Source organism: Ciconia boyciana, chromosome 5 (genome assembly GCF_034638445.1).
Source record: "Ciconia boyciana chromosome 5, ASM3463844v1, whole genome shotgun sequence".
Classification (NCBI taxonomy): Eukaryota; Metazoa; Chordata; class Aves; order Ciconiiformes; family Ciconiidae; genus Ciconia; species Ciconia boyciana.
Window position 1 is genome coordinate 10,055,545 of NC_132938.1, and position 22,151 is coordinate 10,077,695.

Consider the following 22,151-nt stretch of genomic DNA (forward strand, 5'->3'; position numbering starts at 1 on the left):
TATTTGCATATACACCTTTAGGATATCATGCCCTACAGAGAACTGACCATGCTTCATCTGCAGAGGATAATTTTTTCACATTGTTTATCCTCAGGATAGAACAGGTCTTCTAAGACCAGACAAGAACAGAGAGCAAGGAGAATTCAGACCTATCAAACTGACAGAAAGGTAATGATGAGCACCACATGAAACAGGATGGCTATCAGTGCTGGGCCTAAGAGAGCCACTGAACCACCAGTGATACTTAGCTTGGGGCACTGAACCACCAGTGATACTTAGCTTGGAGCCCAGAAAGCAGACAGGTGATGTAGTTTAAGGAAGGCTTTGTACATGCACCTCAGGACTCCGCACCATGCTAAATGAAACAGTTAGGACATGCCTTCTCTTTTCTGCCCTCAAAACTGCCCAGCAGCCCCAAGAAGAGGAGAAGCAAGTGAAGACTGGAATAAAAGAACAAGGGGCAACAGGCTAGCAGTAATTACAAACTCAGTAGGTACAGGAAGAGGAACAGGGAAAAGAGAACTCCACTGAAGCACAGGTCTCTCCAGAGTTTGCAATTAGTTAGGATTCCTTTATCTCTAGATTCTTTTACTGCCCAGCCAAAAGACACCTCATGGGCAAAGTATGTATTTTGTCCCCTTCTAACTCGTGGTCCATACCGAGTACAACATTCCACTGTTGTTCTCAGCTATGAAATTTGCATAACCAGCAGCAAGACACTTTCTGAATCTAATGTGCTGATGACCAATGTCAAACAAAGCATAAGGTGATCTAGTTCTATTTACTGAAAAGGTTTTAAAAAAAAATTTTGTCTAGGAAAACCAGGACCCTGTACTTAAAATACTGAAAAAAACATTTTCAAAGACTACCTAGCTTAGTCTCCAGAAGAAACTAAGCTTATTACTTCATAGCATTACATGCAGGTTCATGTTGGTGTATGTGTATAATCAGTTATCTCCAGCTCAGACATCTAACCTGAGCTGTTAGAACAGTGAATATGGCATAGCTGTATTTATAGCTTCAAACATTTTAGGTTTGGTTTTCTTGACACTTCCTACAGCAATAAAATTATAATTTAAGAATGATAGTAACTGAGTTTACATTCAGTGCTTTTAATTGTTTCACAACTAGATACTTTTTCTTGACAAATTCACCCTCCAGAGAAGATGATGAGGATTACATTTCTCTCCTTCAGCACACAGTATTCAGTATGACAGCTTCCTAAAGAGCTATGCAACCTCAAATTTCTGGTTTATGAAAAAGTATCACCAGATGGCAGTAGAAACCCATCCTTGCCTTCAAACTCCTTAAGGCTAGATGGAACCATTCTAAGCTCTACTGCCAACATAACCACAGGATTTCACCCGCTAGTTCAACATCACAGATATTTGTCCTATTGGAACCCAATATTTACCTTCTAAAGACAAACAGTTTTTACAGTAAGTAGAATTTAATCTTTAAAGATCTATCAATAAAATACAGTTCAATACAGTTTGAAACAGACCAACTAACATGGCAGGTTTTGTTTTTTTTAAGGGAGGCAAACTTTTTCTTCTCTCCAGATCCACACTGATCAGCTAAAGCTATACATACAGGCAATTTCCTAAAAGCAATTCAAATAAATTTGTTCTTAAGCCTGTACACTAGAAACAATTGTGAGTAATTACTACATGGAAAACAAGAGCAAGAAAAGCTAGTCATGTGACCTGCCGCTACTAAATGCTTATACTGTTCTTTCACTCCCCAGTGAATAAGGATTTAGCAGCACTACAAAAAAAGACAGCAAGCTCATTGGGCTAAAAAAAGATACCAGACACCTTCATGGTGTTTTTTTAAAAGAGAATCTGTAATTTTACAGCTTGACAGAGAGTGAATGGATCAAGACTGGATAACATAACATGATACAGGTATCGCACAGTACAGAGAGTTCCCAAGTCTAAGACAAAAAACATTACACAGGAAAATCAAGGAAGGGAAAATGACAAGGTAGCAAGAGAAGCAAAACAGCAAATAAGCCGAGTCTGAAAAGAGATCTGATTTTCTTTAAAATAAGCTGGGTTCTGGTCCAAATGTCCCATTCTAAAATGAACCCATCCCATATTTCTTCAAAGGCGTATCACTGATTTACACAGCAATGAACTGCTACTGTTTCCACTGCTACACCATCAGGCTCCACTGATCCAATAATTTACTACCAAAAGAAGAGCCTGAACTGTTACTTATGCAAAACTGAGGCTGCAACAAACACCATGTATACAAGAACAAATGCTAGATTTAAATCCAATCGACCAGATAATGTTCCAGGATCTAGTTCTCAGGAGAAAACAGACAACTGAAATTGAGCAAAACTCTAACTTTCTATCTACTTCTTTCCAGAGCTACAAGACTGGCAGACTATGAAATACACAAAATTGAGAATAAAAATTCCATCTTGCAAAAATTCCCTAGTATCCACAATGTTCTGAGTAAGATTTGCTCAACAGAGTCAAAGATCTGCTGAGGCACTTTTAACATTACCTAATTTGCTCTACACCACTGGGTCTTTTGTTCACTCTTCCCCCTAGAATTTCACAAGGGGTGATTTGCTAATGAACATGTTTAAAGGACAGACATGAGTCTGGAGAGTTCACAGGCCTTCTGGCAAGTTCCCATTACCCTCTAGTGATCTTTAAATATCTAGTCCAGAGTCAAGTTAACGTATACATTGAATTTACAGTATTAGTTAACAGTTTGAAATTCTCATCTACTTCTATACCACATAGCAGGAACAGGAAGAAAAAAAATTATGAAATTGAGGGTACTGCTAATGCCCTAGTTCGTTGCACTCACATAGCGTTATTTAATCAGAAAAGTCCCAGCAAATGTCACAGTTACAGTTTAATTTATTTTCTAAACCTGAAAACCTAAACTCTCACCTTTTTCTTTTTAAATAGGGACTAGAGGTTTGATATTGTTTTGTTTGTTTGGGTTTTAGTTTTTCAACTGAAAATAGAAACACTTAAACAGGCTAAGATTTACTCACTCTGGTTATTTTTTCTGCTAGTCTGAACTTCTACAGGAATAGACTGCAAAGCTGTCATAATCCTCTGAGCGATATCAGATAAAGGCACTTTAGAAGTCTCACATCCACTGTATGATGTGTACCATTCCATTTTTAAGATTAAACCTAAACACAGAACACACACAAATTATGCATGATAGAGCCACAGAACAATCTACACTTACATTCTGTTGAAATTAAAGACGTTCAATATAGTGAACATGTTCAGCCATTCATTCTCCTTGATAGAAAATGACATTTCCTCCCTGAGCTGCCTATCAGTTTCTAAGTATTATAAATAAAAGTTAGCAAATTGTAATAATTTACAAAAACCACTAAGTGAAACTTCTTTGAAATAGTGTTCCAGTACACCAATAAAAAATTAAGCAGTCCTATCAAGTAAAGCTAACTTCTAACAAAAAAGTCTGACAAATAAAACAAGAATTATCATTTATGTCTGAAATACTTCCCCCTTCCTCAACATCTTTAAACTAGTCTACATCCAGCCTATCCATACATTAGCGTTACTGGCGCTCAGATTTTATCAAGAAAAACCTTTCAAGTAACTGCCAAAACAGAGCCAACACAAGATGAAAGAAACAAGTATTACTATCATGATATATAAACATTAGTGATGTGTTATTTCAGAAAATACTTATCATAAAAGACCTCTATTCCTTAAACTTTGTATAACTGAGGTACTCAAGCACTATTAAATATTAATAACATTAAAATAGTTACTATAGTTGGTCAATTTAAGAAACAGGTCAGCAATATCTGAAGTCTCTACAAGCTTTGAATGCAGCTATTACTGCTCTAAATTTTATCCTTTTTTGAAAGGGAGTTGCTTTCCCAGTTGACCTGTAGCCATATTCTATAATACATACAAAATACTTGGAGAGCCCCTAGATACAACACATATGGGAGAATCAGAAACAACGGTGTCCATACTGATGACTTTGTTGACTGTATATAATTAGACCAGAACAGTGCATAAAACTTACCACAAACACAAGATAAATACCCAACATTTTCAAAATATTTAAAGTATTCAAGCTGTACAAGTCAATTGCTCTACCAAAAACTGCCGTTAAGTAAATTATTCCTATACAAGTTAGTAACTGGAGTCCTGTTACTCTGGTCTTCTCCCACTAAATCCAGTGCACGAGTAGACTTTCAACTTTAACCATCAAGTAAACAGTATTTCCTCTGCTTACATGGAAATATTTTTCTTAGCTCAAGACCATAGGCAGATTGCAAGTTTGAATACTTACGAGTACAAACATTTGTATCCAGACTCAAAGAGGAACATCCATCAGGCTGCATTAGTATTGGCTATATCTATCTAGCTCAAATTTTATAGTAAGCATGCAAAAGGAAGAGAGAGGCAGAATGGCTTTTTTTTCCATGACGTTCACAGGAGCGAGAAGTATAATCTTTCCCCATGCACAACTCCTCCTAACTTTTATAATTAAGAGTAAAGCTTCTTTCCTACAGAGGGTAAAAACACTCCCTGACTTCTCAGGATGGGAAGCAGCAGTCTTAAAGCCTCCGTGGCATATCAAAATGAGAACCTAGCAGACTAAATATAAACAAGACACTATGCATGAGAACACACCTAAAACCAACACACAGATTCTCCATAAATATTGACAACACTGAACTGAATTTATAGTGTTTGGCATTTAATAATAAACACAATGTATAGAGTTAAGCAGCATGAAATCCAGGTATAAGGACATCCAACAAGTAAGTTTAAAAAAAATTTAAACATTTAAAAATAAGTTATACTCACATAAAAGTTAAAAGTCTGCCATCAAAATAGTTTTAAGACTACTGTTACTGCAGTTAAAGCTAATTTACTAACCTTCATCAATATGTACAACACTTGAAAGCAAGCACAGCTGATCCCATCAAAATATAAAAGGCTAGAAGTTATCATACTATAAAAGCCTATTTAGTTCCCTTGGTATACTAGGAAGCTATGTAAAAATTTCATAAACAGTCTAACAATGCACATGAAAGCAGAAGTATGAAAGCATGAGGACTCTGAATTGAAATGCCTATCATTATGAATTACAGAACAAACTCAGAAGTCCAAAAGGTAAATTTAAAATTGTTTTTCTTTGAAGAGCCCAGTATGAGTATGGACTGGTTTCAATGGAGAAGACAGGCCATAAGTTAAATTAAGAGATATATCAGAATGGTCTTAAAACAGATGGTCTTGGTACTTGAAACAGATTCTAGTACATATTCCAACACATTTCTAACAAAACCAAATCTTCTTAGGAGAGCTGTAGGGGAAATCATCATGGAACATCTGCATTGGAGAACTGTCCTCTTCAGAATGAGCACATTACATTCATGTTCCAAAATGTGGAATGCCTCCTCTGCATTTATTTTTCAGTTCACATATCAAAGGCTCTTAGCATGCAAGAAAACTTATCTCAAGGGTATGAAATGTTCCTTTTTGTGCTAAGCTGTACACAGTGGAAATCAACATACAGGCTAGCAGAAGAGCAGCCTGAATGTAATTCATTCAAATAACCAATGTATTACTTCATATCAAAGAACTTTGACAAAACTGAGATTTGAACTCGGGTGGGCAGATGCCAAAAGCCATAAAGCAGCATACAATCCAAACTTGGTAACTGTGGCAGCTAAACATACATTGCAATGATAGATAAATGTTAGCCTTGATAAGCTAATACTTATCATTCCATAAACTTGTAGACAGTTTACATTAACATGTTTTCCTTTCTTAAGAGTACACTGAAGTTTAAACATTAAGAACTTCACTGGTGGTGAAATTCTAATCTTCCAGACCCCTGGCTTTAGCCTCAGACTGCTGCTCAAGCTTCTCCACCATCTCTTTCAAGTGGTCTTCATCTTTGAAAAAATACACATACAAGTTTCTTTCCATCTGATGCAGCTTATTGGACTCTAAAAAGTTTCTCTTTGACTTCACATCGGCAATCAGATCCATAAGGAGTTGATTTAGTTTATTTAAATCAACTTCCAGTTGATGAAACTGCTCAGTAAGTTCCTAACAAAAAATACAAGACAAAAAATTACTACTTTTATATTGTTAATACACTAGCTGAACTAGAAATATAAAAGTTTTTTGCTTTTGGAAGCCACTTTTGGTTGTAAGTGAAAAGTCATCACAAAATAGAAACACAGGCGATAAGGGATTCCATTCAGCTTACGTAACTTTTGATGTCCATGTAATGGTACTCACATCAGGTTATGAAAATGTAATTTCATTTACTTGTTTACTAAACCAGATGAGTTAAGACCATAAGAATCTGGCCCTCAACTAGATAGATGGTTGAATGGCATTTTCTATCAATTACAAGTCTTCATAGCAAGTCAAATCTTAAAAGGGAACCAAAAAAACCCACAAGAAAAAAGCCAATTCAATTTTAAAATTAAATCATTAATTACCAGCTACAATTTTCCCAACTGTCGTTCTTATGATAGTTCAGTGTAAGTAGGCTAGTCATCGACTTGCACATTATTTCCTTATTAAAGGAATTACTTTTCTTGAGAAACAGTAGCAATAAAGAGATGTCACTGTATTTTAAGAGGCAATTTGAATCAATAGAAAGGTATTTAATTGATTTAATACCATCTAATACCTAAATATGTATTGTTCCAATTAAAGTTTCATTTTTTAATAAAAACTGTTCTATACGTTGCAAATTCACTTGACAGATGGAAGCGTTAAATATATTTTTATGTATTTAACCAAAGAAGTAGTATGTAACAGAAAACATCCCTCAATCCACTTTTGAGATATCTACAATTATTTAAAAACCGTAACAAGTTGCATTTAACAACCCCTATTCCCATTTAAAGAGGCTCTAAACACAACACCTGGGAGCTCTGTAGCAGGATTGTCCTGCTACAACTGTCCTTCAAAATTCTAATATTCTTATTTTGCTCAAATGAGCTGCCCATTGCCAGGCTTCTTAAGGGGCCAAACCACACTATTCAGGTAACAGGGGAAAAAAAGCCCGTCTGAAATAGAGAAATTTAAATGAATTTTCTAGTGACACCATATCCAGACGATATATTTCCCACACCATAAATTTACTAGTCATACAGGACTGTACATGCCTTTGAAAGGAATTAAAAGTTGGATGCAACGATTTGCTCAGAAACAAAAAATTATTACCTGCCAACATTTACAAAATCCAGCATTTGCTAAGAACAATGTAAATACTGGGCCCATCATCATTACGCTAATAAATTTGTTGCTGACATGTGGGATCCAGTTTGTGTGTCTACAGGCTTCATACTAAATTTTTCTCAGTAAAAGAACATGACAAATTAATATAATAATTTTAATAACTAGATAAGACCTTACCCGACTACTGAGTTGTATCTGATTTCCGCCATGATACAAAGCATCATGAAGGGTATCTACATCACTTTTTAGCTTGGACAAAAGGAGAGACTGTTCTTGAGAAGACGCTGCCAGCTGATCTTGTACTGTAGCACAGTCCTGCTTTAACTTCTGAGCCATCTGTTCCAGGCTTTCATATGTTTTAAACAATTGCTGTTTTTTATTTTCTCCTTCCAGAAGCTGATATAGCCTGTAACAAATGAAGTTAGACGCACAAGCATTTTTAAGTTTCCTAACCACTCCTGTCATTATCAGTCACGAGAAAATGTTCATGTCGAGAAGTCAGAGGACTAGTAAAGGACAGTACTGCTCAGCGTACTCTTACTATACTGCTGTATCTCCCACTGATTTAATGATTCTATCTATATATAGCTAGCACGTGATTAATAGGACTCCAAAATATTTCAATATTAAACTAACAGCAATGAAATACCAAAGTAACAGTTAATAAGTACACAATGAATGCAAATAAAAGTTGACAATGTGCTTTTGCCAACTATTCCGCGACACTTCAAGGACAGCAAAGTAAGATCCCTTTTTTTTTTTTAAGTGCTGAAAAACAGCAGACTTCAATAGCCAATGAGAAATAAGAGAAGTTGTTATGACATTTTCAAGCTTACTGGAGCATTTGCCCATTTTCTATCTATGAAGAGACTGCTAAGAAATTCTCCAATTAGCTATAAGTCATGCAAAAGACAGCAATACCTGCTGTACCAAACTGTACCCTTACACTGCATCAGGAAGAGTCTAATACGATTACAGATAACTTTGCTTGGTTGCTACTACCACCTCTGCATATTAAAATTTTCAGGAGTTGAGCCCCAATATAGAATCAGATTGGCTTAATAAGAGCAGGAGCTATACGACTTTCTTTCAAGTGTCTTCTGCTTACAAACCCTTTAGGGTTCAACTTCCCTTCACAATCATGAATATTAACATGTCTTAAAAAAAAAATAGCAGCCAGACAACATTCTGATTCAATGATTTGGAGACTTAATAATAAACCTGAACAAAAATGTTACAAGTTGCCAATGCAAACGCACAATGGGAGCAAAATTAATGCTGCCTAATTCTTGCAGTTATTCACTGTGCAAGACCATACTCAACTATCACTTAACAATTATTAAAAAACACTTAAAGCACCATTTTAAAGAAGGAGGAAAAGTCTGACATTAACACACCTATAATTATACAATACACCTCATCAAAAGGTTTAGAGTCTTGAAGTGACAGCAACACAGCACACATTTCTACTGTATCACCTGAGCTACAAGGCGACTTAATTACTTAGACAGTGAAAAAACAGACTCCTACATGGGTGACAGGACACTGAAGCCAGATGGCAAATCAAGCAGTAAAAATGAGCTAAAAACATTTCATGTATTCAAGGAGTCGTTCCACTCCTCTACCACACAGGGGTTTTTGCAGGCTAAGCTGATGAGGCCATGCATAGGATCTGGGAAATCACTGTTATTAACAGCTCTCTACATCTGTACTTCTTTCAAGTTGTTCAACTAGAACAACTTTCAAGAGGTCCTAGATCAGGGCACCATATAAGATAGGTTTGGCTTTAAACATTCTCTATATTCTGGATATTGCTTGGGAATGCTTCAGTAATATTAACGAGACTGATAATTGAACAGTTTTTCCTCAGGCAAATCTGAAAAGAATTTCAAAGGATAGGCATGAGGCAAATCTCATAACTTGAAGGCTTCAGTCCTGGAGAATTCAAAATACTAGTTAGCTATAGCAAGTAACTAAGAACTTAGAAATAGAAAAGGCTTAGCTTGCCTAAGCCTTTATCTCCACAATATTATTTCAAAGTCAGTCGAAGTTCAATAGTGATTATAATGCTTACCTGCAAGAGAAACCATCCTTTGAACTAATAGTGTTTCTTGGCTTTGCATGTTGAGTTTGCTCAGTTATCGCCTGCAGTCTCTGTTGCAACTCATTACTGCTCTGTTTCAGAGATTCTACCAAACTCTCAAGTTGACAGCAGATCTCCTTGTGTTTCTTCAACTCCATTTCATAGGCTAGCTCAATAAGTTCAAATGATGCTTTCTGTCTTATCAAATGCCTCCATATTTCATCTTGTCTTGAAGCATAGTAGTCCTGCTGAGCGATCTGATGATCTAAGTATCCTTTCACCACGGGCGCGCTCAAAAGCCGTGCATTCTCTTTCAGAAGGGGAAGCAGCTCTTCATTGCTTATCTGAGTTATTTCTTGTTTAACTGTTGAAATTTCATGATTTAAACTAGATATTTTGGCATCGAGGTTTTCTTGTTTTCCAATATCCTGCATAAAGCAAAATATTTGTCAATTTCTTCATGGTTCCCTCCAAGCCACTTCCCGAACACATTTCTTCGGTTCACATAAGATTCATGTACTTATGTTACATTAAAATCACTGCATCTTTGCATCTACAAAATTAAATGAAAACTCCACAAGCAGTCTTACAGACCTTTACAGCATAAGGTAAATACAGATTTTAAAAGCAGATGTCAAATAAATGTATTTCAATAAATAGTAATCTTATTTTATCACAGGGCCAGGATATCACAGTTTATTGTGGAAAAAAAATAGAAGAGCTGGGTTTTACTTAGCACCCAGATTTCAAGCATGTCTAACTGAACTCTCACATGCAAACATATTTTTTTATATTCAGTTGGATGACTATCAACACTGCTATTGGAATCAATCTTTTTCAAACTACTCTAATCAATCAAGCCCTATATGCTAGTCATCCATAAATGAAAATATAAACTGACATGATGCCTCAAGTTAGTCCATGACTGGCATAAGCTAGTATTTTCCCTTCTGTTATGATTTCTTCACATTCTTAAAATCCAGTAGTCATATCTGCCCACCACTCACTTGTTGAGAGATTTCTGAGGCTTCAACTACCCGATTCATTTATTTGGTATTTAAAACACATCACCATAATGTCACCATATTAAAAATATTTGAGTTTCAAAGTCTGTGAACTAAAACTTTTCAAGTTTATGCTATGGAATATAAACCGGAATACATTTATCATACTAACTAGCTCCTCAATACCACAAAATTTCAACTGAAGTTAAGCTTTTGTTTGTTGTACAAACAACAGAGAGCCAGTTATAATTTGAAATTTCAAAGTTAAACTAAACTGGAAAGATACTACTAAATTCTAGGGTTTTTAAGGCAGTAATTCTGGAAAGCAGAATTAAAGGTATCTGCCATACTGAAGAACTTCTAACTACAGAAACTGGAGCTATTTCACAAGACGAGTTTTGTGAGCAAGCCTGAAACTTCATAAAAGTGCAATTTCACTATGTAAAAATAGTTGCAATAAAAATAACTCAGCAATGCCTTTTACTAGATCCAGTTGAACGCACCTGCCTGTTTAAAACTCCACTACCTTCTATCACCTTTGGCAGCTTACCTTGTTCTTTAAGGACTGGAGCATGCTCTCCGCGCATTTTATAGCTGAATTCATGCTCTCCTCTTTAGCTTGCATTTGAATTAGCTGATGTTGAGCACAAATATACGCTGTCTGGAGCCTGACCATCTCTTGACTCTCTTCACAAACTGCATTAGTCTCATCACAAGTGACCTGTTTGCTTATATCCGCAAGCTGAAAGCTGTCTTCATGTGAATTTTCAACCCATTCAGACATACCTTGATAAAAATGGTTTTTTATGTATGAGGTAAGTGCTGCAGTGCTTTGCTCTTCCTGAAACAAATACTTGTCCAAAGAAAGTTGGGAAAAAAACACTGGATGTGGACCTGACCCTTGGTCCGAATCTGAAGCAGTGAAGAAAGAGGCCAGTTTCTTAGCTGCATCTATAAGAGACAGCAGTTCATTATTAAGCTTATTGTTTGCCACAGTAAATGCTTCCAGTCCTTCTTTCAAATCCTTATGTGCTTCTTCCTCTTTGCTTTTTAATGTTTGTAACATATGGCTGTTTGCAGAAACCATCATTTGAAGCTTATTATGCCGATGAATTTGAAGTTTTTTTAACTTCTGAAGAGTTTGAAGCTCATCCTCTAACTTCTTCAGTTCCCCCTCTTCTTCCTCCTCCTCTTGGCTACTGTTCTTTGAATCCATGGGTTTCAAGGTTTTAAGGACTTCATCCAGTGCATTTCCTTCCAAAATGGGCTTACCAGACTCAAGAAGACTATCAAAATCTTGCAGTTCTTTTTCAGATACCACATGCTGCTCATTTACATTTCCACAAAACCACTCCAGAAATGATTTGTCTTCCGAAGACTCAAACAGCCAGTCAAAATCTTCTCCATTAAGCTCATCAGCTTTTGGATATCCGATTTTCTTAAGAGTTTCCACAAAATCATTTCCACAGCTCATTATGAAAATATTTTTGTAAGCAGAAAAGATCCAAATACATGAAAAATCTGGGGTATTATTCCAGTTTTAATTTTTTTGCCATTTTAAATGAATATTCAGTATTTTAATAAAAAGAGTCTGCACAGGAAAAAGGAAGTGTCAGATCACACCAGAAAACTGAATGCTATTCTGGATTAGAGCGGCTAGAAACCAATTTTTATTTCAGGGATGTCTTAATGTATTTTGTTCATCAAATCAGGATACATATTTTTACATCAATTAAATTCCTGATCTTTGCAAACACGTTTTTCTTTAATTCACATAAATTTACTATTAAACTATAATACTACCATTAATTTAAAAGCAACAGGTGTAAATATTGAGTAATTCATTGGCTTGCAAAAGTGATTTACTTATATAGTTTTCCTCACATTAAATAAAAAACCCACCCACAATCATTTTAACTCTTGCAAAATGAGAGGAGCTTTCAGCTTGCTCCAAAAAAAAAAAAATAGTGATGTGACACTGCAGTTCAAGATCTTGCTTATAAAGATTTTTTTTTACTTCAGCAGCAAGCAGAATCTTATCTTCTAAACCTCCATTTTAAAGTTTCCTCTGAAAATGGAACAAGAAACCCTTTAACATAAAAAAATCTCAACATAATAACGCAGTTTTTTGACCAATTATAAAAAATTAAAATTAAGATCAGTGTAAATACTCTTGTGAAAATAGTCACAACTTAAAAAGTTACAAGAAAAAGGAGTTTGCTGTTTTGCTGTTTCCCAGAAAAAAAATAATCAGTTTTGGGATCCTAAAGTGAGCGCAACAGACAGCAAAGAATAGGATAAATTATCAAGAAAGTCAGGAGGCCTTATGTGCAATACTCTGGTAATATCCAGGGTTTTTTCTAGTTTGGTATTACTTAATACTTTGTTTCTAGAACATACATTCCACCAGAAAACCCCACTTTGCCAGCCGGCCAGGAGGGCGTGAGTGCTGAACAAGTAAATGCATCCGTCTGAAATTCTATGTGTATTTAATTTATCTTAGAGTTACAGATTATATAATAGAATTTGTTATGCAAGTTCTATGTCACAGGGCAGCCTTCCAAGAGCCCTCTGCCCTCCATGCTAAAAAAGGGCTCTGGTGAAAATAAGTAAAAAGGAGCGCCCATAGCTTTATGCATGTGTATGCAGATCATTAAGGCACGCTGACACCGCTGCTCAAGGCGCCATCAAACACCAAAAATAACATCTTAGGACCCCCGAGGAAGCTCCACACGATCCCCGTCCCCAGCACGGGGACGCCCGATCGCCACAGCCAGCTCAGCCCGCACGAGCGGGGCCCTCAGGGGCTTTCTCCCAGCGCCAAGGAGCCAGAACGCCCGCCGGCCAGGTCCCACCTCTGGGGCAGCTGCTGCCTACAGCCCCACGGGGATCTCGGCTAAAAGCCGCCCCGGAGCAGGACAGGGCAGGACGAGGAGACGGAGAGGAGAGGGGACGCTGCGGCGGCTGTCCCCGTGCGAGCCAGCCCCGACCCCACACCACTCGATACTCACCACAGCGCTCTGCCTCAGCGACTGCACGGCGGGGAGGGGGAGAGACGCAGAAAACGGCGGGAAGACTGAGGAAGCGCGTCGGCAGCGTCCCCGCCCCAGGCGGAGGCCGCCGGGCACGAGCCCCGCGCGGAGGGGGCGGGGCCGCCAGCAGCGCCAACGGCTCGAAACGCCCGCCACGCGCTAGTCTCGCGCGGCCTCCCCACCGCCGACAGCAGCGCCTCCACCGCTCAGCCTCCCACTGCGCCTGCGCGCCCGCACCCCTCCCCTCCTGCCCTCCCGCCGTCCTTCCGCAGAGGCGCCCGCGCAAGCGCGCCTCACCCGCCTCGCGCCAATGGGGGGCGGGGGGCCTGCGCGGGGGTTGGCCGGCGCCGGCCCGCTCACCAGTAACGTCACGTGGGCGGGCGATCCGTGGCGGCGTGGGCGGGGCTCTCCACAGGGAGCGGGGGCGGGGCCTGGGCGGCGGGGCCCTCCCTCTCCTCGGGGACCGCGCCTCAGCCCGCCGCGGGGAGGGCTTTGGGTGCGTCCGCCGCTCCGCTCCCCTCCGCTCCCCTCCGCTCCGCTCCCCTCCCCTCCCTTCCCCTCCCTCCCCTCCCCTCCCCCCTTCCCCCTCCCCTCCCCTCGGCTCCCCTCCCCTCGCCTCCCCTCCGCCGTAGCCTGCGATCGTTCTGGGGCCCGTTGCGCCCAGCGTGTGGGAGGAAGGGAGGGAGTGGATGAGGGAGACCTGACTGCAATTTGACGTTGCTCAGCTTTGACCAAAACCGGGCCGCAGAACCGTGCGTCCACCAGCCTTGCCGAAGCTGAGGGACGTGGCTAATGGTGGCCACCACCCCTGTGTCCACAGTTGCTGTATTAGTGAGTCATCCCTGCCTAGTCTTTTTAGTATTTTTTCATGGACGTTATGTCCATGAGTTTGTCTGATCCCTTTGTGAACCTGCTGATACACCCCAGAACTTCACAAGGCAACAAATTCCAGAACGGCACTACCTGCTGCTTAAAAGAGCACTTTATTAGTTGTTTTTTAACCCATCTTCTAATGTCATCAAATGATCCTCAACTCTAGCATTGCAGGATTTGGTGAATACCACCTCTGCATTTACCTTATCTGTGACCTTCATAGCAATTTAGAAACCACCAGTAAAATTCCTGTCAGCTCTGTCCTCTCCAGTTTGGAGAGTTCCAAAATTTGGCCTCTGTAAAGCAAGTGCCCCGCTCCCTGATGATTTCAGTTGTCCTCCTCTGTACCTTTTATAACACCGCTGCACCTTGCTTGAGGTGCAGAGACAAGACTGCACACAGTCCTCAAGGTGTGGGTGCACCAAGGTTTTCCACAAATTCCTTGTTTCTGATGCCCTTCCTTACGATGCTCCATTTTCTTGGCTTTTTGGCTGCTGCTGCTGCTCACAGAGACACCAGAAAGCTCTCGGCAACGACTGCAGGACCTCTTCTGCTTTGTGAGGGCTGGTTCTGAGTCGAGCATCATGTAAACTTCTCACTAACAGTTTGAGCATCCTTTACCAGCCACTCCTCAAGTTTAGCCATCTTTGTTTCCTGTTTACATTTCGCACACCATGTTTTTCTCGGCTTCCCTACTTGCCTTGCGATAGCGTCCTTAACTTTCTCATCGAGTCGGTTTGGGCCACAGTTTTATGTTTGTGTAAGACATTTTATCTGGCTTCTAGTACAGTATTTTTTAAGCCTTCTGGATGTTTGTAGGCTTCTTGCTTTTGAGCTGCTCATTTAGGGTTTTCTGGCATTTTTCCCCATTTTTGCATAGGTCGTTTTCTTAAAATTGAGTATCCATCTGCTTTATTTGTCTTGCTCTCTTCTTACAGTGTTAAGCTTAATTATATTGTGGTTGCTACTATGGAGCAGCTCACCCACTAATAGCTCTTGAATTAGATCCTCTGCACTGCTGAAGACTAAATTCAGAATGGCGTTTTTTTTCTTGTGGTTTCTAAGGCCAGTTATTCTAGAAAGAAATAATTTATTGCATCCAGAAATCTTATCTCTACATTTCACCCTGATGAAGCATTGACCCAGTCTGTGTGTGGGTGGCTGAGCCCTCCCACTACATGCCCTAAATGTGCAGCTTCTCTAATCTCAATGCAGTTGTTGAAATGAATCAACACAGGGAAATGAGCAACCTCGCAGCTCAGCACAGCTAAGACTACTCTCATGAGGTTTTCTAGATCAAAATCAGCACCTGTATTGCCTACAAAGTGCAGTATGTTGATTTCTGGCATCATGTGGTCTGTGCAAGACACACTTTTAAATTAAACCCTGACCTGGCGGTGAGTTCTCATGGGTAAAAAGAGCTGTAGTGTTGAATTCCTCCCCATCGGATTACAGCCTGATACACAGCTGCAGTTTAGGCTAGCTGAAGTTTTCAAATCATCTTGCAGATAGAGTGTATTGCATCTTTCCGATGGGGAAGGAACAAAAGCATTCACTAGCTTGTTTCATAAGACAATGGTGTTTCAGTTCAGTCAGTTACTTGCACTAAAATCAACTTGTCCTACAGTAGTATTTTGGAGGCTTGTGCTTCACAGTATTGCTGTTTTTTAAAAAATTTCATAAATATCAATAATACCTAGAAAACTTGCTAAAATTCTGCTGTCAGAGAGCAATTCAGCTCTGTGACTCAAGTCCACATCCTAGATGAAAGAAGACACATCTGACAAAAGATTGTCTGTCTTTTGTCTATCAAATTGTCTGTCTGGATTGCTGCAGCTAATGCCTTCAGTTCCCTGTGTGACCGGTTCCTCTCCCTCTTTCCAGATTCACACACATACAATGTCCCACCTCCCTCATGGCCTTTCACAAAAGTTACGTCCTCATCTGTTTAGCTGGGCAAGCAGGACTATAACGCTCATTCTGTAGCTGGTTTGGAGCTACATACGTGCCGGCCAGTAGCCACCTCTTGAAAGAGTGAAGAGCTCAATTGGGCTAGCTTTCAGGCACGGTCAGTGCAGGAAACGATTTATTTCTCTTTCTACCCAGACATGGAATTTTCCTGGAAGTTTTCACCACATATTATTGTTGCAGCCTCCATCGTATCTCTGCTTTGTCAAATTTGGTGAAAATTAGCCTAAAGGTTCAAAAGTTATCAAGGGAAGGAGGAGGGGAACAGATGGACGAAAGAGGAGTTGACAGACAGCATGATCTCATCATCCCTGCTGGCGTAGAAATTTAGGCTAGAATTGAAATACTTTGTCAGAACATTGTGCACTTAAACTTCTCAGTTTGAAAGAACAAGCCTCTAATGTGAAACAAATTTTCATTTGTGGACCATCGATTGGCTTTTAGGGCAGAGATTAAACAACAGCCTTCCCTTACAAACATGCTACAAACTATCTTCGAAATGTCTTACAGCCCCTTTCCCCACCCAACCACAGCCCCATCTGCTTCAGTGTTTGCTTTTGCAGCTCCTTATGGGTCAAGATTGTTTTTCTCTGATTCACTTTTTTCTTGGTTGTGTTCAGTCAAAACATAATTAAAGGCTTACCTTACCCATTTTTTCCATTCTAGGAGCAGTTGTTTTGCATCTGTGTCCGAGAACCGGAGAGGTTGCTTAGATAGCATATTGCCTTTACAAGCCATTTTATGGTGGATTCCAGCAGATTAAGACATTGACATTTCTGGAAGGATGTCTGCAAGCTCTGCACTATTCCATCGATGCCATGTTGCGTTTGTTCCACTGCAAAATATGACGTCGTTGTGCCTGATACCTCAGAGAGAAGCTATCGGTTACCCATTGGCCAAGGCTGTAAAATACAGGCGAGGAGTGCAGTGGCCATCATACAGGCATTGCAGCTGGCCAGTAGAAACCCTCCCACTGGGATACATCTGTCAGATGAAAAACTCCTACAAAAGTAGTTTGCTTATTACTGCTTCAGGGTTTGGTTTTGTTTTGTTGTGTGAAAAAAAAACCACAGAGAAGACACGGAAATAAGTTTTTAGCTGATGAACTGTAACTGTATCGAAGCTTTTCCTTTTTGCATCATACTGCACATCTGCTCATAGCAGCAGCAGGATGCTATAGAGGTCCCTGCTGCTGATTGCTGGAGTACCAATCACCCTTTGGAAAGGTAATTCATTGCTTTAAGCAAAATTTTATTCTGAATTAAGCACAGCTTTTCAAGTGCCATGTGAACTTTTATTATAACAGAGTCAGAAGACAGAAATTTGGCACCAGCTTGCTTTCTCTCCCAAGCACATGTATCTTCTCTCTAGAGGAACGGTAGATTTCATTCTGAGACGTTGTATTCCCAGAAAAGCAGGTCAAAGCGCTTAGTTTTCTTCAGCTTTGCTGGATTCAATGCCATAAATAAAAAAGAACCGCCTACACCTTTGGGCTAACACTACTAATGTATTTAGACATATGATGCACAAGGTTGGGTTTTTTTCTAGAAAATAATTTGTTTACTCTTCTGACTCCATTTTGGATTGAAACCCTGGGCAGGGCTGATCAGCCGGGCTGTCTGCAAATGGATTTTGCTCGTAAGAAACCGAACCTTTGTGGGGGAACGTACACCAGGACTCGGCAGAGGCCTCGGCAGGTACCATGAAGGGCCAGCCTGATCCCTCCTGCTTCCTTGCCCTGCTCCCCGTCTCCCATCCAACTCCAGCCGGCTCCTCCCCAGTGAGGCAGTGGGTCCTTTGCACAGCAGTGACACGGGAGAGCAAGCTTTCAGGGGGCTTTTACAGAGCTGTGTCCTCAGCCTGGGGAGTGTAAAATCATAGCGGGCAAAAGGAAATCAGCCTCCTCCCAGCAGCAATCTCTGCTATTCCAAACGCAGCTCTCCTGGCAGCAGTAATACCAGCTCCCCCACTCCTCCTCTGTCCACCACAGCGTAATCATACCTTTCTTGCATGCCATAGTCCTTAAAAACACTGGGTAATTCACAGTTTCTAGAATAATAATAACTGAGAACTTTGCCATTGAAACCACCTTAAACTACCTCTTTTAGAGGAAGCTGATGGTTATATCATAATGAATTTAATTATAATTTAAGGCTCTTTTCCATTTAAATAGGCTTTGACAAAACATTTTCATCCTGATAGGCAAGGCAAGCTTCTGGACTTTTAATATTAAATTTGAAACATCCATCATTACCAAAATGAGGAAACTTACTTTTCATATAAACAAATCATAAGACATTACAATGTCAGGAAAGAAGCTGTACAGGTCATAAACTGTACAGGATTAACAAAAATAGTGCCACGACATACATCATAATTCTGTTACCCCATTGCAGTTCTTTCTTGTGCTGAGGAAAGTGGTGCTGTCCCAAAATATAGCACTGCTAAATGTTTATTGTAGCTTTTTTCCTGTTGGAAATTAATTTATAATAAGCGAGTGATGTGCTGGATTGTATTTTATGCTTATTCTGTGATAGTGGTAATTTCAAAGAGAGCTTTGATAAAAAAATAGTTTACTATGCTTTGTGCATGAATATTTTGACTGATTCAGCAGCTCAGCTTATCTGAATCAAACATAAACATATCGGCAAGCTACTTGCCATGATTTCAACTTAAAACTACTAGTTCTGTATTTTTAAGACATCGCTGTATTTAAGTGCAGCATGCTTGACAAACTGAAACAAAAAACAGTGGATGTCACACACTACAGCTGAGAGCATAACGATGCAATTTGCAAAAGCATTCCAGTTCTGTCCCTCCTCTCATCTCTCCTAGTAACATAAAATGCTCTTGTGATGTGACTTTCATATCCGACAAAATACACGTGCAGAACTTGTAGCCTACCTTTTAAGGCTTTTTTTTCTCTCTTGTGCAGAGCAAGAATGATTTCAAGTAGAATTACTTAGAACAGACACTAATGCATTTCAATTTGCACTTTGTTTTACAGGTTGGTTTGTCTTCGGAAATGTAAAAGTGGAAACGTATACAGCACCCATGGTTAGAGACAAATAACGTTAATGACTATTGGGGTTACATTGGGCCAACATATGTAGAAGAACTTTAATTTAAATCGCACTCCAACCTTCATGCCATACTATTAATTTGAATTGCTAAAACTTGGTGAGCTCCTTCTGAAATAGTTATTAAACATATATGAAAAGATTTGCAAAGAGAAGAAACACTATACACAAAAAAACAAATGATGAAAAATTAAAAAAACCTGAAAACCACAACAAAAAGGTATAAAAATTTGTATTTATATTATGACGAGATGATACAACACAATACTCTGTGTGCTACAGAATGTAGTGAGCACCACATCCATGCATACAAATGAATCTGTACAGTGTAATACATCTGACAGGCTATGAACCATTCCTTTGGCTCTGGCACAGAACCCACTCGCTCACACCTATAGGTAACAATTTGACCGGTAAACAGCAAGACAGCTCTCTCTCAGTGCTTCCCATGCACCAAAATTTCATCACTTAAAAATCCTTATTGCACACACCCTTTCAATGGCATAAATTGTGTGTAACTGTACTTTACGCCTCTCGTGCAACATGGAAGGAAGAAATTCTGGAATTGGAGCACCTTCGCTCTGCCAATGGGCAAGTCTCTGGCTGGTCCTGCCTCCCCAGGAATCCTTTGCTGGGGTTAATTTACGGGGCTTCGGGTAGAAAGAACAGCCAAGGTGACCAAATGGTTTCTGATCTTTTCTGTTTCATAGAACCCTTGCATTTTAATTCTAGGTAGTTATGCAACACACTTGGATGTTTCTTTTGCAGCTACCAATTAACAACAGTGCATTTAGTCAGTCAGTTAGGCAAATTGGCTCATTTCATTGCTGGTGAAATTAATTTCTGATGTGTTTGCCCCATCACTATTTGTAGGGAGTACAGCTCTTCCTTAAAGAGTATCTAAAGGGATTCAATTCTCCTTCCACCAGTTTTGGAAGGTGCAAGTTAGTGGATTAAATATCAGCACTGTTACTGGCTCTTACCACACACAACCAATGGCCTCTAATAGTTAAAAAAAATTAACAGATTTCTGAAAGAGTAATCCATTTTGCAGACATTCCTTTATCAACACCATCATAAAATGAAGTGTATAAAACTAATATTACTTGATAAAAAGCTGTGATGATGTGGTTCTTCTCAAAAATGTGTTTCTTTTCCACAGGGCTGATCTGCAAGGATGAAAAATTTCACCGCTGATTACCAGTCTGCTATAAAGTTGGTAAAATGGTGAAATAATCACTTGTCACAGTAGCAGAGACTGCTGTAAATACCTCCAAGAAAAGCAGAAGTACGTCCTGCGGCTAAACACACCCCGGGGCTCGGAACGGGAGCAGGTCTGCAGGCTGAGCACATGCAACTTCACCTCTTTCCGTTTCCCAGTTCTCTTCTTTTGGCATTGAAGTTCCTCCACTGAAATGGGTTATGCAGAGCATACAGTCGGATGCTCAGAATACTGGTATTTATCACAGTATTTTATTTGTAGATCAATAGAAGTAACTTTTCTTTTTAAATACAAAATGATGTTAGGCTGCATGTGGTATAGCTGAACCCATACTCATCCACGCCAAGAAAAATAACACCATTTATGGTCAGAAAAAGTCTTAATTCTTTAAGTTAGATGCAAGTTGTATTATATTTTAATTCTTTTTTCCATCCCAAATCTTTCACTAAGAAATTAGGATAGAAACCCATCTATAACCACCAGATGAAAAACTGTCCTTCTCATGGATTTTTGGGGGCCTTTTTATTTCTGCTGTCATCCGATAAAACTCACCCTGAACTGAGTTTGTTTTTTGCACAAGACAATACAGGATCCAGGCTCTGGGTAGCAGTGTGTTGTAGGGCTACCACTGGCCAAACTCGGCTCTTTTCAGAAGATAGATACAGCAGCTGCAATGGGCCTGGGGGGGTAAAAGTCAGGCAGAGAGAGGATGGGCATGAAGGAGGATTCATCCCCTGAATCACAGTGGAGACTCTGCAGAAAAAGCTAATAATTTCAGGCTGGTTTTTTTTATGCCTCTCCTGTGATGACAGTGCACTCACGGAGCTAGAGGAAGAACTAACTCTATTCAGAAGAGCAACGAAGAGGCATGTATCCTCCCGACACCTGCGTGCTGCAAGAGAAAGCCCTTCCTTTCTTCTCCCACCAGGAAACAGGCCAAACCTCTATGTCTCCACAAAAAGAACTTCTCCATGACTTCATCTCTCCAGAGCCTTTTCCACATAGGAAAAGACCTAGCAGCCCTGTAATCTTGTCCCTATTCCTTCTTTTCCTATGTGGTAATTGCAGAGAAAATAGATTAACTGCGCAGTGGTATCTCCTCACCTGCTAAAAGCACAGTCACGACACAAAACGGCAGAGCTGCCAAGGCGGTTGGTAGTATTTAATCTTGCAGCAAGCAGTATGCTTTTTGCAGTCACCTTGTGATTACAGATACAGTCGCGCGCGCGCGCAGACACGGATGCATGCATGCATGCACGCACACGGAGCACACACACAAATATCCAGCTTAAAAAAATTAATAAAAATAGAACACTATTTGCATCCCAAGGTGCTATGGCCACAGGTAGCGCTGTGCTGGCTGCTCAGTCGCAGGTGAATCACACCCCTAAAGGAATGTCAGAACCCCGACTGTCACCGCGGGTCGGCCGGGACAGGGCTGGACTGCAGCACTGCTCGGGGGGCAGGCGGCCGCCCAAAACAGCCGCCAAACCCGATGCTTGAAACAGTTGTGCCATTGCCTTCAACTGGGTGGCTTCTCTCCGAGCTGCAGAAAAGGGGGCTGTGCCTGAAAATACCACCTTAAATTGGGCTGTACTTGAGGGAGAATGACACAGGCAGTATGGTGTCATTTTTCTTTACCAGCATAACAGCC

At 40.0% G+C, this 22,151-nt stretch overlaps 2 protein-coding genes and 1 long non-coding RNA gene across 4 annotated transcripts in view; 1 reads left to right on the top strand and 2 right to left on the bottom strand.

Moving 5' to 3' along the window:
* Window positions 1–13,460, bottom strand: part of POLN (DNA polymerase nu) — a 125,976-nt gene extending 112,516 nt beyond the window's left edge. The window contains exons 1-2 of the mRNA XM_072861913.1: window positions 13,334–13,460; window positions 3,023–3,166 (exon numbers count right to left, since the gene is read on the bottom strand). Of these exons, the coding sequence (XP_072718014.1) occupies window positions 3,023–3,152 (130 nt within the window). The 5' untranslated portion in view covers window positions 3,153–3,166; window positions 13,334–13,460. The remainder of the gene's footprint in view (window positions 1–3,022; window positions 3,167–13,333) is intronic.
* HAUS3 (HAUS augmin like complex subunit 3) lies at window positions 4,619–13,465 on the bottom strand. Of its 2 annotated transcripts, none has more exons than XM_072861912.1 (5): window positions 13,334–13,465; window positions 10,873–11,913; window positions 9,310–9,746; window positions 7,413–7,641; window positions 4,619–6,086 (listed from the first exon to the last, which is right to left on the bottom strand). In XM_072861912.1, the coding sequence occupies exons 2-5, from the start codon at window positions 11,794–11,796 to the stop codon at window positions 5,853–5,855; spliced, it is 1,824 nt and encodes a 607-aa protein (XP_072718013.1). In that variant the 5' UTR covers window positions 11,797–11,913; window positions 13,334–13,465; the 3' UTR covers window positions 4,619–5,852. The 2 variants fall into 2 exon arrangements, with proteins under 2 accessions (XP_072718013.1, XP_072718012.1); XM_072861911.1 differs by having other exon boundaries at window positions 10,873–12,390.
* A 344-nt stretch (window positions 13,466–13,809) lies between these two features.
* LOC140652572 (uncharacterized) lies at window positions 13,810–22,104 on the top strand. Its single transcript, XR_012042853.1, has 4 exons — window positions 13,810–13,850; window positions 16,862–17,421; window positions 20,438–20,731; window positions 21,310–22,104. It is a non-coding gene; the product is annotated as an uncharacterized lncRNA (long non-coding RNA).
* The last annotated feature ends 47 nt before the right edge of the window (window positions 22,105–22,151 follow it).